The sequence below is a fragment of the Sparassis crispa genome (assembly GCF_003851025.1).
Source record: "Sparassis crispa DNA, contig_000004F, whole genome shotgun sequence".
Classification (NCBI taxonomy): domain Eukaryota; kingdom Fungi; phylum Basidiomycota; class Agaricomycetes; order Polyporales; family Sparassidaceae; genus Sparassis; species Sparassis crispa.
The window spans coordinates 3,166,196-3,179,637 of NW_020939751.1; the positions used below are offsets into that span (position 1 = coordinate 3,166,196).

General features: G+C 52.2%; 3 protein-coding genes across 3 annotated transcripts; 1 reads left to right on the top strand and 2 right to left on the bottom strand.

Moving 5' to 3' along the window:
* Positions 1-437: 437 nt before the first annotated feature.
* Positions 438-1,278, top strand: SCP_0510810 (hypothetical protein; the record flags this gene model as incomplete). The annotated part of the gene is made up of 3 exons (XM_027759133.1): positions 438-528; positions 584-791; positions 846-1,278. 3 exons carry the CDS (start codon positions 438-440, stop codon positions 1,276-1,278), a joined length of 732 nt encoding a protein of 243 aa, XP_027614934.1.
* A 689-nt stretch (positions 1,279-1,967) lies between these two features.
* Positions 1,968-5,715, bottom strand: SCP_0510820 (hypothetical protein; the record flags this gene model as incomplete). The annotated part of the gene is made up of 12 exons (XM_027759134.1): positions 1,968-2,099; positions 2,158-2,937; positions 3,007-3,223; positions 3,282-3,347; positions 3,408-3,444; positions 3,753-3,845; positions 3,976-4,266; positions 4,321-4,697; positions 4,755-4,852; positions 4,911-5,322; positions 5,392-5,643; positions 5,696-5,715. 12 exons carry the CDS (start codon positions 5,713-5,715, stop codon positions 1,968-1,970), a joined length of 2,775 nt encoding a protein of 924 aa, XP_027614935.1.
* A 6,357-nt stretch (positions 5,716-12,072) lies between these two features.
* SCP_0510830 (hypothetical protein) lies at positions 12,073-13,408 on the bottom strand (the record flags this gene model as incomplete). The annotated part of the gene is made up of 8 exons (XM_027759135.1): positions 12,073-12,098; positions 12,146-12,268; positions 12,325-12,361; positions 12,414-12,829; positions 12,897-12,979; positions 13,035-13,068; positions 13,120-13,216; positions 13,270-13,408. Coding segments are annotated over 8 exons (955 nt in total), but the record flags the coding sequence as incomplete, so codon positions are not given.
* Between the last annotated feature and the right edge of the window lie 34 nt (positions 13,409-13,442).

Consider the following 13,442-nt stretch of genomic DNA (forward strand, 5'->3'; position numbering starts at 1 on the left):
GATGATTTTTAATGGTGTGAACGGCCGATGGTGGCTCCCTTTTGGGGTGTGCTCCCCGTGTCTCAGGCGTTGACGCTGCGAAGCAGGGCGAACGACAGCGCCTGCCGCATATGGGCGCGCACGTGGAGGCGCGACGCGTCAATAAAACGCGTCAACAAAGGCAACGCGTCAACAAAATGCGCCAACTGAAGGGACGCGTCAACAGCGCAAAACAAGCCCTTTGGGCGCCCGAGCTTGCTTTAAATTCACCTGCCTTCGCCTGCCTCCTCCCAACGCTCCCACTTTTTTCCCACCGCTGCGATTCTCTGCGCTGGTCTTAGAGTGTTCTTGGAGTGCTCTTGTCGCTCGGTACGCGCCTCTCCTCTCAGGAAAAGCGCTATCCAGTGGGTTCGAAGGAGACCCATATCGCCCGCTGGGTGGCGCTTTTCCTACCTCTCATGCCTACGGAGTCCTCGCGGACGGCAGGCAGCACGAGCTCGAAGGAGACCTCTATCGCTCGCGCTGCCTGTCGCCTGCTGTCTCGCAGCTGTCGGCCCTTGCCTCTCGCTTGATTAGTATGCGGGGCTTATACCTTGTTGTGCAGGCTCTTGTATGGGCGCTGCAACTTTCACGGTGAGCCTGCTGGCTCCTCGGCTTTTCCTCCCCACCGACACTGTTGTGAAGCCCGGTTTGGGCTATCGTGGGAAAGCGTCCATGGGAGAGCGATTGGAGGCGGTCTGGAGGGTGGAAGAGGGCAGGGCTGAAGACCCGGGCCGCGCCAAACCTGTAGGTGCTTTGCAGGGCCCCCACAGGTGAGCCGCCTTCGCTTTTCCATTTCAACGCGGCTTTGCCAACCTTGGTTGTAGCCCGAGCGACAGCTCGAAGGTGAAATCCCTTCCGCGGGATATATCCAACACGACCCCAGCCCTGCGCGACCACGCAGATGCAGAAGCCGCCCTCGATGCCTCTGCCGGAGGTGTGGGCCCGCGCCACACTGCTCGCCGTCGAAACTATGTTGAGAGAGGGTGGTGGCTCGCGGGGTCAGCCGTGCCAACAAGAAGAAAGAAAGTGCCACACACGTGCAGAGCACAACCTCCCTGGCTCATCGGAAAATGCCCGGAGGTTACATCGGCAGCCGTGTCAAACCAGAGCCCCCGCTCCGGCGAGAAATCATCGGGCGTGCTAAGGGGTAAGTGGCCATCCCAGCGCATTTTAGCACGCGATGCAGTGCTCGGGACGATGCCGTCGGAGTCGCTACATCCCCTTTGCTGTGATCAACGCCAGACACGGATACCCTGAGGCACAGGGGTTGAAGCGGAGTGTCTACTCTGCCCGGGCAGACTGATCAACCCTGGCGCGACGTATTGTGCAGAGCATGTCTACGAATGATCGTGTGTGGTGCGACGCTCAAGCGCGCGTCGCTGCAGGACGGCGCGGCGATCAATGTCAACGGCATGAACGCATCTGTGCCTACCCGGCTGTGGTAAGGAAGCATTGGTCACCGCCTCCGCATTCAAAGTTCTTGGGGCGTCTCTCCGCCAGCATGATGTCGATGTCTCTGATGATCGTGGGCGGTAGGCGCGATCCTGATGATCGTGTTCTTGCGCACGGCGGGCATCATAGGCCGCACGCACGAGAATAGCGGCCAAAGACAAAGCAGGCAAACCGCCCCTTACCCAATGCCGCACCATTGATCTTGTCTGCGGGACTTTATTGATCCCTTTGTACGCCTTCATCGCCTGTGACGATCTCTCCAGTACGTGCACCGTCTTGAATTCAAGCCGAATGCCAGGTATTGGCCCATGGATCAAAGCAATAACGAGGGCTCGCACGAGCGCAGGGTACTCAGTTAAAAAGATCCTCACTGTAGCGACCATTGTAAGCAAGCCATACAAATGGCCGACAAAGCAGTTCAGATAGAGCAAACAGTTGTAGGCTATACGGATGTAATTTAGCATGAGTTGCATCTAGAGGCCATCTTACTGCTTCTATCTCCTCTTCTTCGCAGCCTTTGCCCCTCTGTACGCCGGTACAGGAACCGGGCGCCGCTTAGCAGGAATGAGTGACGTCGCCTCCGCAGGAGGTGGAGGGGCTTCGAACGCAGTGTATTCAGGGCCTGTCTGAAAGAGAAATTGAAGCTCCAGCCAGCACAGGCCAAAGAGGGGCGGCAGGACACACCTGCAATTCCGACTCACTGAACTCGGCGTCATAATGGTTCCACATAGAGCGCAAGTCCTTGTACGGCTCCCAGTCATCTTGATGATGCCCTGCGTCCAGTCCCCACTGGTAGTATCCTGCTCTGCCTGCTGCTTGTGATACCTCAAACATTCGTCCTTCAAGAAGCTCCAGTGCCTCTTGATCAACATCTTTGGCTTCGTGTGGACCATGGGCCATTGCTACTTGGTATGCCCATGCTTGTGACAGAATGAAAGCAGTCTGATCAGCAGCAGATCCAATGCTGCGAAATTCCGGAACCTGGGTGAAGTGGTCGCGCTTTCGGGAAGCTATCACCAGCGTGATTGCATGTGCAAGAGGGAAAAAACCAATCCACAGATGCTTCTGTTTTCGGGCACCAGGGACCTTGAGATAGAACCAGTTGTTAATTCGAGCTTGTTCTACGATGTCAAGATCCCCCGTATGCGGTACCATGCCAGAACGCACAGCGGGATGCTGTCGAAATCTGGAGTCCACTTCCGACGTCTTAGTCGGCTTGCCCAGAGATTTGTTGCCGGGTGATTGAACGCTCTTTGCGCCATCGGAGCCAGCATCTGAACGGAGGTACTGCAGCACAGGGACACTAGTGGAATCAACTTCTTCAGGACTGTTGAGAAGCGCAGAAAGAACGTGGATGTGCGGAGTCAATATCCGGTCAATTTCCTCCGTGAATGGGTACGAATCAGGCTCTGCAAGAACGTCTTCTTCTGTAGGAATCTGTGATGCATGCCTCCACTTTCCAAGCTGCATACGTACCGGCATTGGTACTATAGTCAGTGTCATATCATCTCCGGTCTCTTATTGATCACTCACCCTGATCTTGCGCCGCCTTTCTCGGTCATCCCACAGGTCATCCACTAGCTCTGCCTCCGGAACATATCTATGGCGATCCGGTGATGGCTGTGCAAACACACAGTGTCGCCACCAAACCAGCCTCCAAGTTCTCCCAGCTGTCGAGGAACCCTCCGGCTGAATTAAGCGCACGGGATACCAGTATTCACCATGGCGAGCAAGTGCACCTTTGCCCGCTCTGTTTGTGTCCGCAAGTTCATCAGTAACAGAGTTAGTATCGAGGCAGGTACACGGACTTTAGCCGTTGAGCAGGCGGCGGAGGCTGTGGCCGGTCCTTTGCTCGTCGTGTTTGGGCTGTACGCCTGTGGGCACGTGTCAAAATTCCATCAGCATGTTACTTATGACCATGCTGTTAGACATACGCTGGTTTAGAAGGCTGTCTGAGATGCGGGAAGCAATCTTCCAAAGTGCACGAATCACACTCAAAGCACTGCCCTCCCTTCAAATCACTGGCACGCCCATCTCGTTGGCATGCAATATGTGACCATTGGTCGCAGATATCACACTGTACTGTCTTCTGGCCATCTGCTAGCAAATTACCATCTCCTACGGCTCCACATCGACAATGAAAGGGGTATACTGAGACTGGCCTCTCTGTCGAACTATGTGGCGTCAGTGATGAGCGCGTTCCTGGGGCAATATCTGGAACCACAGCGGCATGTACAGAGATGAGATTATGGTCAGCAACAGTTTTAGATACTACGCACTGTCCGGGGTGTCGTTGTTAATTGCCGCAAGCGAAGCTTGATATTCCGTCGGCACTGGAGTGTGCACTGGCACCGCGTTGGGCGCGTCAGCATCTGCTATAAAAGGTGTTCTACGACGCTTGTGTGACTTGTGGGTGATATTGCTACCCTCATGAGTTACTGGTTTGAGAATGTGGGTCGCTCTTATTGTGCAGCCCAATAATGAAATTTATTGCTAACACACCGTTGCTATTGTTATCGGCCTCATAGTCAATGGCATGGGGTCCCCGGAGACAACAGCAGTCTTCATCCGCAATGAGATGTACACCAGGCTGCTGCAACGTTGGAGTTACAATTTGACCAGGAAACTCGCCTGTAACTTCAGCATGATGTACGGGGAAATCGCCATGACTCAGAGAATTATGCGAAGAGTGAATGGATCCTCTCCAATCTGGAATAGTTGGGGTTGGTGAGATAGCTGCAGGGGGGGACTGACCCTCCGCATCATCTCTATAGAGGAAGTTGTAACCCATGGCTGTACAAATACTCAGCTGCTCCAATTTACCCCAAATATACACCATCTTCTCACCAGTATGCCCGTCGCCCAGTTCCTTCAGGACTTGAACACCGTTATCCAGTCCATGCCAGGACGGAAACTTCGTCAGTGCACAGGCCCCAAGCTGGCTACCTGAAGGTTTCTTCGAAGATCGTGCAGAAGACAAACGAGAAAGGTAAGATGCACCTTCATGCTGAGCTTGAGAAGAGCGGTCAGTTGGAACAACTTGATGAAGAAGCTCGCCGAGTCCTTCCCATGACGGAAAAACACCCCTTGAAGGGAAGATGAAGCCGTCCCAGTCGGATGCATTCCCTGCCGGTGAGAGTGCGTCTTTACCATTGTTTGTCTCGGCGTTCTTCGAATTGAGATCGCTATCGCTCCTCAATGGCCTAGTTTCCATTTTCACGAGGCTATCAGGCGGAAAGCTCGTTAGACATACGCCGAAGATGACAGAGAACCAGATGCACCCTTGCAAATTTGCAGGCTGACCGGAATTGCTGGCTGTAGGAGAATCGAGAGTAGAACTCTGGGCTTGAGGCCCACGTGTTTCATCATATGAACAAGTCTGGTGGGAAGGCAGCGTCGTCAGTATACCCCTGCTGAAAATTTTGCGAAAGCGTTACACTATCAAAGGAAACTGTAGCCTGCTGCGTGCGTGGCTCGGATGAGGGTTGATCAAACTCCTTTCCAGGCGTACGCGCACTGCCCCGTAGATCAGGGCCTGCGCCTTTTCTCCTATGAGTTTTTCTAAAGAACACGCGAGTCGACTCGTGTGGGGGGGAAAACAGCCCTCGGCGTAAACTAGACCAAGTCGAGACCCGACCGGATGAGAAGGTATCAATAACGTCGAATACAATTAATGACGTTGCTTTGTCTTTCTCGTCTTGTACATGTGGCTCTGTGTTAGTTGACGACGCAGGCTCCTCCGAAGGGATGAACGACGCCTCTCTATTCACAGCACCAATGGCTAATTCGCCAGAAGATATAAGCGACTTCTCTTCATCCACCTCCATTTTAGAGGCTGTACCGGCACATCTGAGGCTCTCCAGTTAGCTTGACTTCTGCAAACGGAGACGACTGTGTCCAGTGTCAGGCTGGACATACCTCTCTTCTTCGTGTAGAGCACGGTGATGGAATGTTGCTGAATTGGGGATGTCCGTCCGACTGAACCAATAGCCAGGTAGGGGTGGAGTTTCCGAGTACAGAATAAAGGAGGGCATAAAGTGAGGGTGCTGGAACGAGAACGATCTGCCCTCAAATTTCGGCGGTGCCCTCATCGCGACGTCATCGACAATGGCGCTGTTGACTTCCGTGAAGGTACTGGAGCTGTTGAGCGCGTTCTCCAATAGCTGGTATCTATGCCATCTGTAAGCACAAATTGGTAGACGATATAGGATGGAGAACATACTCAGCTATTCCAGTAGTCATCAGCGTCGACTCCAAGTTACAGCGTGAATTTCCAGAGTCATCAGGGGGAAGTACCGGAAGCTTTCGCGAGGCACATTTGAAGCCAGACTTTTTCTGCGGTCTTCTAAGATACGCTTAGTGATATCGTACTTCGTAGTTGGCAGCTTGCATGCCCACCTATCGAGAGATGAAGCGTCGACTTTATGCCTCTTACTGGAGATCTCCGTTGGCAGAGAATGTGAGCGCTTTCTCGGAAGCTTGACCCCAGCTCTGTACAGAGGACTGGTAAGTACTAAGGCCTTTGAGCAGAAAAGAATACGCGGGAACGCACGCCAGAATACGTCCTTCTAATAGTGAATAGTTCTGCGGGTTTCCCAGAGGTTCTGCGGAATGTAGACGCTTTCGACCGCCATGCACAATCCCGTCGGTGGGTTGAGGATAATGGCCGGAACGGCAGTATCTACTCCTGGGCACCGATGTAATCAAACAACATGCTCGCCTAACGAGTTCACCACCTACCTCGTAGTAATGGTACCATGTACATTTTTTTGCCATGGTGGATTGATTACGCCAGGAAACGTGTGTGCTCTTTGGAGACCACCAGCAACTCTATGGCCTCCCTTCTGAGCTGAAGACTCAGCTATTGGATCGCACATAGATCCTGCGGCGTGCCCCTCCATCCAAACGAGTCAAGCTTGAAGGGCGTAGCACTTTAGGAACCGGTGATAATGGATGCAGGGGAAAGAAACGTACATTTCTACACAAAGACGCGAAGAGACAAAGCGCCACCACTGCATGAAGGAATCTCCACGTTGTGGCCTCGAGGAGGCGTGGTGCTAAACACGATTAGGAGGGGCGGATCAGGCAGGAACGCACACACCTGGCCGCAGGGGTACGAGGTGCAAGTCAGACACATGCAAGAAGGCTTAAATTAAGGCTTCGGTCGGTCTATGCTCTGCGAGTGAGTCTAAGCGTCCGCAAGCCTGTCTGTGAGTACGTTTCGATGGGCGGGTACACGATTTCGAGAAATGTCGCTCATACTGTATGCATATAGCAAGCCTTGTGCAGATTTTTATTACCGATAATACTTAAGGCCCTCACTATGAGGGCGGCCGGGCGCGAACTCCTCTGCTGTGGGAATACCCTAGCAAAGGGGAGGCAGGCGAGAACGACGCTGACCGAGCAATGATTAATGAATACAAATACTTTCTACGTACCCTGCAGTGCTATTAGTAGGACTTCGAATAATTTACCAGCAATCGGGTTTACTGAGACACGCGGCTGGTGTCACGCGCTTTACAGAGACCTGTGACGCCTCAGTGCCCCAGATTTGTACCCGTCTAAGGTGCTCAGATTTTCGCGCATTTCACTACTAGTGAATCGTACAGGCAACGCGTGAACGAAGGCAGTGAGCCTTACAGGTAGACGGACGAGAGGATGTCAGGAGACGATGCCGTGTGAGTACGGCACGACCTACGTACCGGCGGTGCATCGTCGCTATAGTGCTGTTCGAAGCACACATGGTTCACAACCACCCACTCGCGCAGTGAAGGACAATGGCTTGACGTCGGCCTCTCACTGAGCGCATTTCTCTCGGTGAACGTCGTTCAACAACAGGCAATCTTCCGGCCTCTGACCAGTACTCAGTCCGCATTATCGTGCACGACAGTGAGGAAAACGCACATGTTCTCAGGAGTCGAGCGCCACTCGAACGACTGCAGAGTCGGTACAATATTAGCCGACTGTACACTTACGCGCGATCTCGACAAACCACGGCCTAACCGAGGGGTTAGCATTCGTGCACGAACACCAAACCCTGTTCGTCGCCGCTGATTCTGTCCTTGTTAGATATCTCATGAGTGTCGAGGAAAAATTCTACTTTCTCGACACCCATGAGATTGCATTGAATTTCGCAGGATCGGCTCAGATCTCCGCGTTCGTCACGCCCCCTATGATGGCTGGAGGTCATTGATCATTAGCGTAACAGCTCGCAGCAGGAGGAAAGGTACTTGCGAGAGAAAAATCAAACGTGCAAGGTACGTCGCCTTCACGGCTGAAAAGACAGACAACGAAAACAGCCCACCCAACCGACGATTGCTTTACCTGCGCCGACGTGTCAACTCGAGGATGACATGTCTAAGCACACGCCTGGCAACGCCGCAGTCTCAGGGACCATAGCTACGCAGCTACGCACTGCTTTACCTGCGCCGACGTATGGCCCAGGTGGTCCACACGCCTCAGCACACGCCTGGCAGTCGTGCTGTCGTCGTAGGTCACAGGAGGTCGGACACTTTCGGACACGGTTGGACAAGGTCGGACACGGCCCGACACTGCAGTGGGCACGTGCAGATCATGGCGGTCACGCGATCGTGTAGCTTGAAGCTTTGAAGCTTTGAAGACTTGAGCACGGCCCACCATGGGAGGCGGCTTCGCGCGCTTACTGTAAGTCGTCGAGTCCCCTTGCCTCCCTGGTTTTGGTGCGAGCTAATTCGTATCGCCACTAATCATCGCAGAAGTGCACAACCGCCGCACCTAGTGCCAATCCTCCGTTCCGATGCCGCGTCCAGGGCGCAACACTCGCAAGCACATCGCTCTCTCAAGGTAACGAGTTTATCTCATTCTTGTGGCGTGTTCCTATCCCTCGCTAAGCTAGATACTAACTGCCCATTTCTTTTTTTCCCTGTAGACAGATAGAACCCCCGCCTTCTAGTCACTCTGGACGCGCGTGTGCTCGTCGTGATTCCTCACCTCCGTAAGTTGTTCAGATGGGCTTCCTTTCCTATGCCTGAGGAAAACACGTCGTTCACAGTTTGTGCTATGTACTGCACTATCGCTCAGGTCCATTTTTCAAACACTGCCTGCGCTCGGAAAGTTCTAGCTACAGATATGGTCCGCGTGAGGCAATCCTAGGTACGCCCATGGCACGAGGGCGCACTTAGAGGATTGTGGAAGGGCAGACGCTGGATGACTGGCGAGGGCGCTCTGAGGACATCCTGTGTCATACTTAGGAGGGGTCAACAAATATTCGTTCCCTATGTACGCGACCGCCTACTTCACCCTCTAACGAATCTCTCCTCGTTCCAGCCATACAAAGACGGGAGCTTTTCTTGTAGTTCAAAAGCATGTGAGCTAGTCGCGAAGAACACGAAAGGTTACTTACATCCGCAACTCGTCGGGGCGAAACTCGGCACCGTGCGGCTATAAACATGTGAAAAACCCGAGTACTCGTGAACGTCGAAAGAAAACTTACCCTGTGCACGATCAGAACCTTGCGCGACATGTGTTTGGGAAGGGTTAAACGATACTTTGAGCCACGATTGCCGCGAACACGAAATCCAAGCTGTTTCGTCTGTGTGAAAACGTCTAGACGTATTCTAAGACATGCTTGTCATCAGCGAAATCGTTCCACTTGACACGCTGCCACAGAGTGGGATCCCGGCTCAAAACATTTGAGATCGTCTGCATGGTGTTCAGCATGTGGCCCATCACATTCTGCAATTTATACTCACTTCAAAACAGCCTCTGTTCACGACGATGCGCGGATCCATTCAAAAAAAAAAAGCAAGGGAAGGTGCGCCTAGCAGAAGACGGAGAAGAGGATAGGACACTGTGGGCCCGCCACGTGTGTCGACCTCGGAGAATGCATCAGTTTCGCCCCGCCCGGGCGAGTAAGTAGTTGATACAGTAACAAAGCCAGGTAACCGTCGGTGGGACGCTACTCAACAGACTGAGCCCGAGCCTTTCGCTCTGTTGCTCTCATCGGTACAATAATCCAGCCTGAGGCGCAATATCACAAGGGACGTATCCCTGCGTTCGTGAAGACAGCACGGGGGAGCGAGAACCTGCCGTTGATTTGTCAGATATTTCTGAGCAAACGCACTGCGGACGAAACACTTGCCATGTGTAAGACGTTGCACCGTCGTGGTTACTGTGGAGATTATGTGGGAGGGGTCAGACATTGTGTGTAGACAACAACTGGGGATCTCAGGATCTTCGATGGTGAGAGATTATGGCGCACCTCTCAAAATTCACTGTCCATTGCAACGGCGCGTCGTGCAGACATCTGCATCTCGCGCAGAGATGCTGTCCAGATTTGACCGTAAGAGAGGCACAATTACACATTAAAGGAGGAGAGGGTTCACCCGTTGAAGGAAGAGAACAGTTCTGCGTTCGCGTTTTGATTGCCTCCAGGATACTTCCATGAACATCTCCATCTATAAGTAACGTTAGGTGGTCATCGTATAATCCAGAATGTAAGTACCTCCATCTCCTGCATGTCGACGACGCGATTCTCTTACGGAAACAACCCCCCAGATTATGCTATTCTGTTGACTACAACTTTGAAAGTCCCGAGCTGCAGAGATCCTGATCTCGCCTGACCTCTCGTTAGCCGAGTCGATTCAAGGTGATGACGTGCTGCAATAATAGATGTGACGGATGCGGTGGTAGCAAAATACTATACGACGAAATCATTAGAAACTGGAAACCCAGGGAACCCCAGGCGATGGCTCGTGAGCAACAACTCTGAGTGACATTTTCGCAATAGAGTAATTGTCCCATATGGCATAACAAGCTTGAATACAGAGTCCAAGGTCGAACGTTACTTTACCCAAACTTTACCTGAGCCAACATGTCGACTGGAGGGTGACTTGTCTAAGCAAATGCCTGGCAACGCCGCTGCCTCTGGGACCACGCATTGCATTACCTGTGCCGACAAATGGCCCAGCTGGGCCACATGTCTCAGCACACACCTGGCAGTCGTGTCGACTGTCGTCCCACAAGACCGACACCAAGGTCGGATCACGTCGCGACGGCGTGGCTGACGTCAGCGCTTGCTTTTTTAACCGTTAAGTATGAAGTTGTATTAATTATGAGTGTGTGACTGCACCACTCACGCTCGCGTCGGACGGACAAAGATACTGTTTTCTTCTCTCTAATATTGGGAGGATCATTTACTGGGTGTTTGGCCGTTTCCTCCTGTAACTGTCTATCGCTGAATGGCATCTTGGACTCTAGTCATTCCTACGGCAGAACTCTCCAAGATGAACGTCAGACTTCCATCACTTTGCTCGAAGAATCAACATGGCGAATTCTTGCATACCAAACACTTGAGGGTGAATCAAGTGCAGCAGGGGGCCAACAGTCGCATTCCGTTGACGTCGGACGATCAACCTTGCCCTATCGACTTACGGGTGGGTGACCATGCAGGTGCCTTTTCGCACCCCCGTTTTATTTATCACCGCTCGCAGGTGAATTCCAGGGGATTTTTTGCTGTGCCAACAGACGGACTGTACCAGAAGCTCTACCGTGTGACCACGCCTTTGCCAGAAAAAGTGTGTACCTTGCAGAGTCGTGAACCCTTTGTGAACCCTTAATTCTTGACACTTCATTGTATCGCTCCGTTTGTGAGAAGTTTCGAGAATGGCATGGGTTAACTGCTTTGGATAATTCATCCAAGGCTTCGAGTGGACAGCGAAGCGTTCGGCGCGGTGTCGGTACGGTCCCCGTGGCTTATACCTCTCGTCCCACACGTTTGCATCACCCTGCTTTAGAGGAAGTACGACAAGTATGACAAGAATCTTGGTTTAGGAGGCCCTAACTCATCATCCGCTCACCAGGATTCGACCGCACAGCAGTGTCATTCAAATTACGTGTTACAGGTGAATTCGGCTGAATCGAGGAATGATACGCCCACTTCTACGGTCACCGACGATAGACAGCACTCTAAGGAATTGGTTACTGACCCTGAGGTAAGTCTACCCATTTGACTTGTTCTCGCCGTATTAGCCAACAGCCCGTTGTAGGGACTATTCCTCATTCGCAATGAGCGGAAGATTGTGAACACGGACTTTCACACGGCTTGGTTTCGAACGTCGGGTCAAGCAGCTATCATCCGACCACCTCGCCTCTATTCAACTACTAATCTATCCTCTGGAGATCTCTTCATACACACCATCACCGTCGATGGATTGGAAGTCGTTCAATTATGGGTGCTGGTGAAGGATTTATCGGATAGTAGATATCGTTGGTCCCCCGTATACAGGCTGCAGGAGTTGCGACATCCCTTTCTCCATGACCGAATGTTGGGATTCTCTGACAAGACGAAGGAGCCGTCCTGGATGCAATTTGACACGAAGCGACGCCGGAAATGGTCTCCGGAACTACTTATGCCAGTGGATTGACTGTCCTTATCGGAGTAGTGTGGTTAGGCCCTGATTGTGAAGTTCGAGTATCATCGCGTCTAATTCTCATTGTAGTATCATTGTTAAGTCTTGCGGGATCAAGTCAGAGTTTAAAATCGGAATAATTAGTACTAGCGACAAGAGAGCCTTCTCTGCGACCCAACACCCCTGCAATGCCGCAAGTTCACAGCCGTGCTTAGTCAATCGCCAGTAAGTAGAACTCTGTAAAGAGGTCAAGGGACGGTAGATGTCGCAAAAAATGTGCTCACGGTATTCGACAGTGGAATTGGGCGGAACCCCTTCGGTTCCTTTCGTACCATAACCCAAAGCGGGAGGAACGATGATCAAACGCTGGCCATTAACTTTCATGCCGATAATGCCGTCCTCAACTCCTTCATGGCGTACGTCAACATCGGCGAAGCAATCCGACAAAGCAGGGTATTATTACCTGGTGGAACGGCGCCCTCGCCAACAGTAAAAATGTACTGAAGAGCAAATATTAAACACATCCGTCAAAATGCTTCACGTAATACCCACAGGATCACCATCAGTGTTCTTGCTGAGAGGAATGGTTGATCCGCAAAGGGTCTCGATGTATCGCACGGTGACTGTGTCCCCAATAGCCACACTGGACTCACCCTTACCAGCATCGTACTCGCGAACTATGACGCCTCCGACAAGAGTGACTTGCGTCGTGGCAGATGCAGATTGCTGTATTTCCACGATATCGTCGCCACCGCTGTCACCGTCTTCGTCGTCATCGATGACAGTGATATGACTCGTCACAGTCGACTTCTTGTTGGGCAATGCGGATTGGCGCGTAGCTGATGGAGTAAGACGTTGTAACACAGGGCTTGAAATAATCCCGCTGGACTTCATAGGAATGGCCGGCCTACCTGTCTGGGCAGCCGCAGGACTGCCGCCAGGCGCTTTTCCTTGACCATCTTTAAGCGCTGTGATTGGCAAGAATCCAATGAGAGCCGTTATCCATGATAATTGCGTTACGGATTCCAGACTTACCGTTTGCAGACACAGTGCGAGCACGTTTCTTGGCGTAGGTGTATTTAGGGCCTTTCTCGGCATTGCGTTCTGAAGAGAAGGGGCTAAAAACAGTAGTGATAAGAACGAGAGACTCAGTATATACAAATTATCACACACGGGCGGTGACCAGGTGTCTTACTCGGAGGATTATCTGTTGCTAATCAACAGCTCAGCAGTAAATCATCGTCGCGGCGTGACGTACCCAGCTTTTCTTGTGTAAGAGACTTAACGTCCTTTGAAGCAAGGTAGGACGCCAACCCTTGGGTTTGCTCCTGAACGTCAGGTGCCCGTGCCTTCCCCTTGTCGCGATGTAGACGCGGACTTTAAGTCTAAGAGGTATGCATTAAACTACTAAACACGGGTTCGCACTCTCTAGACAGACCTTCGTGAGCTGGAGACTGATCTCGAGCTCGTTCCTAGCGAAGTAGCCTGCATCCTTTTCGGCAACGTCTTCCTGTGCAGATCTTAAAATTTGGATGAGTGGGCGAGATCTGCCTCGAAGAAAGAAACCACCTATGCCGCAGT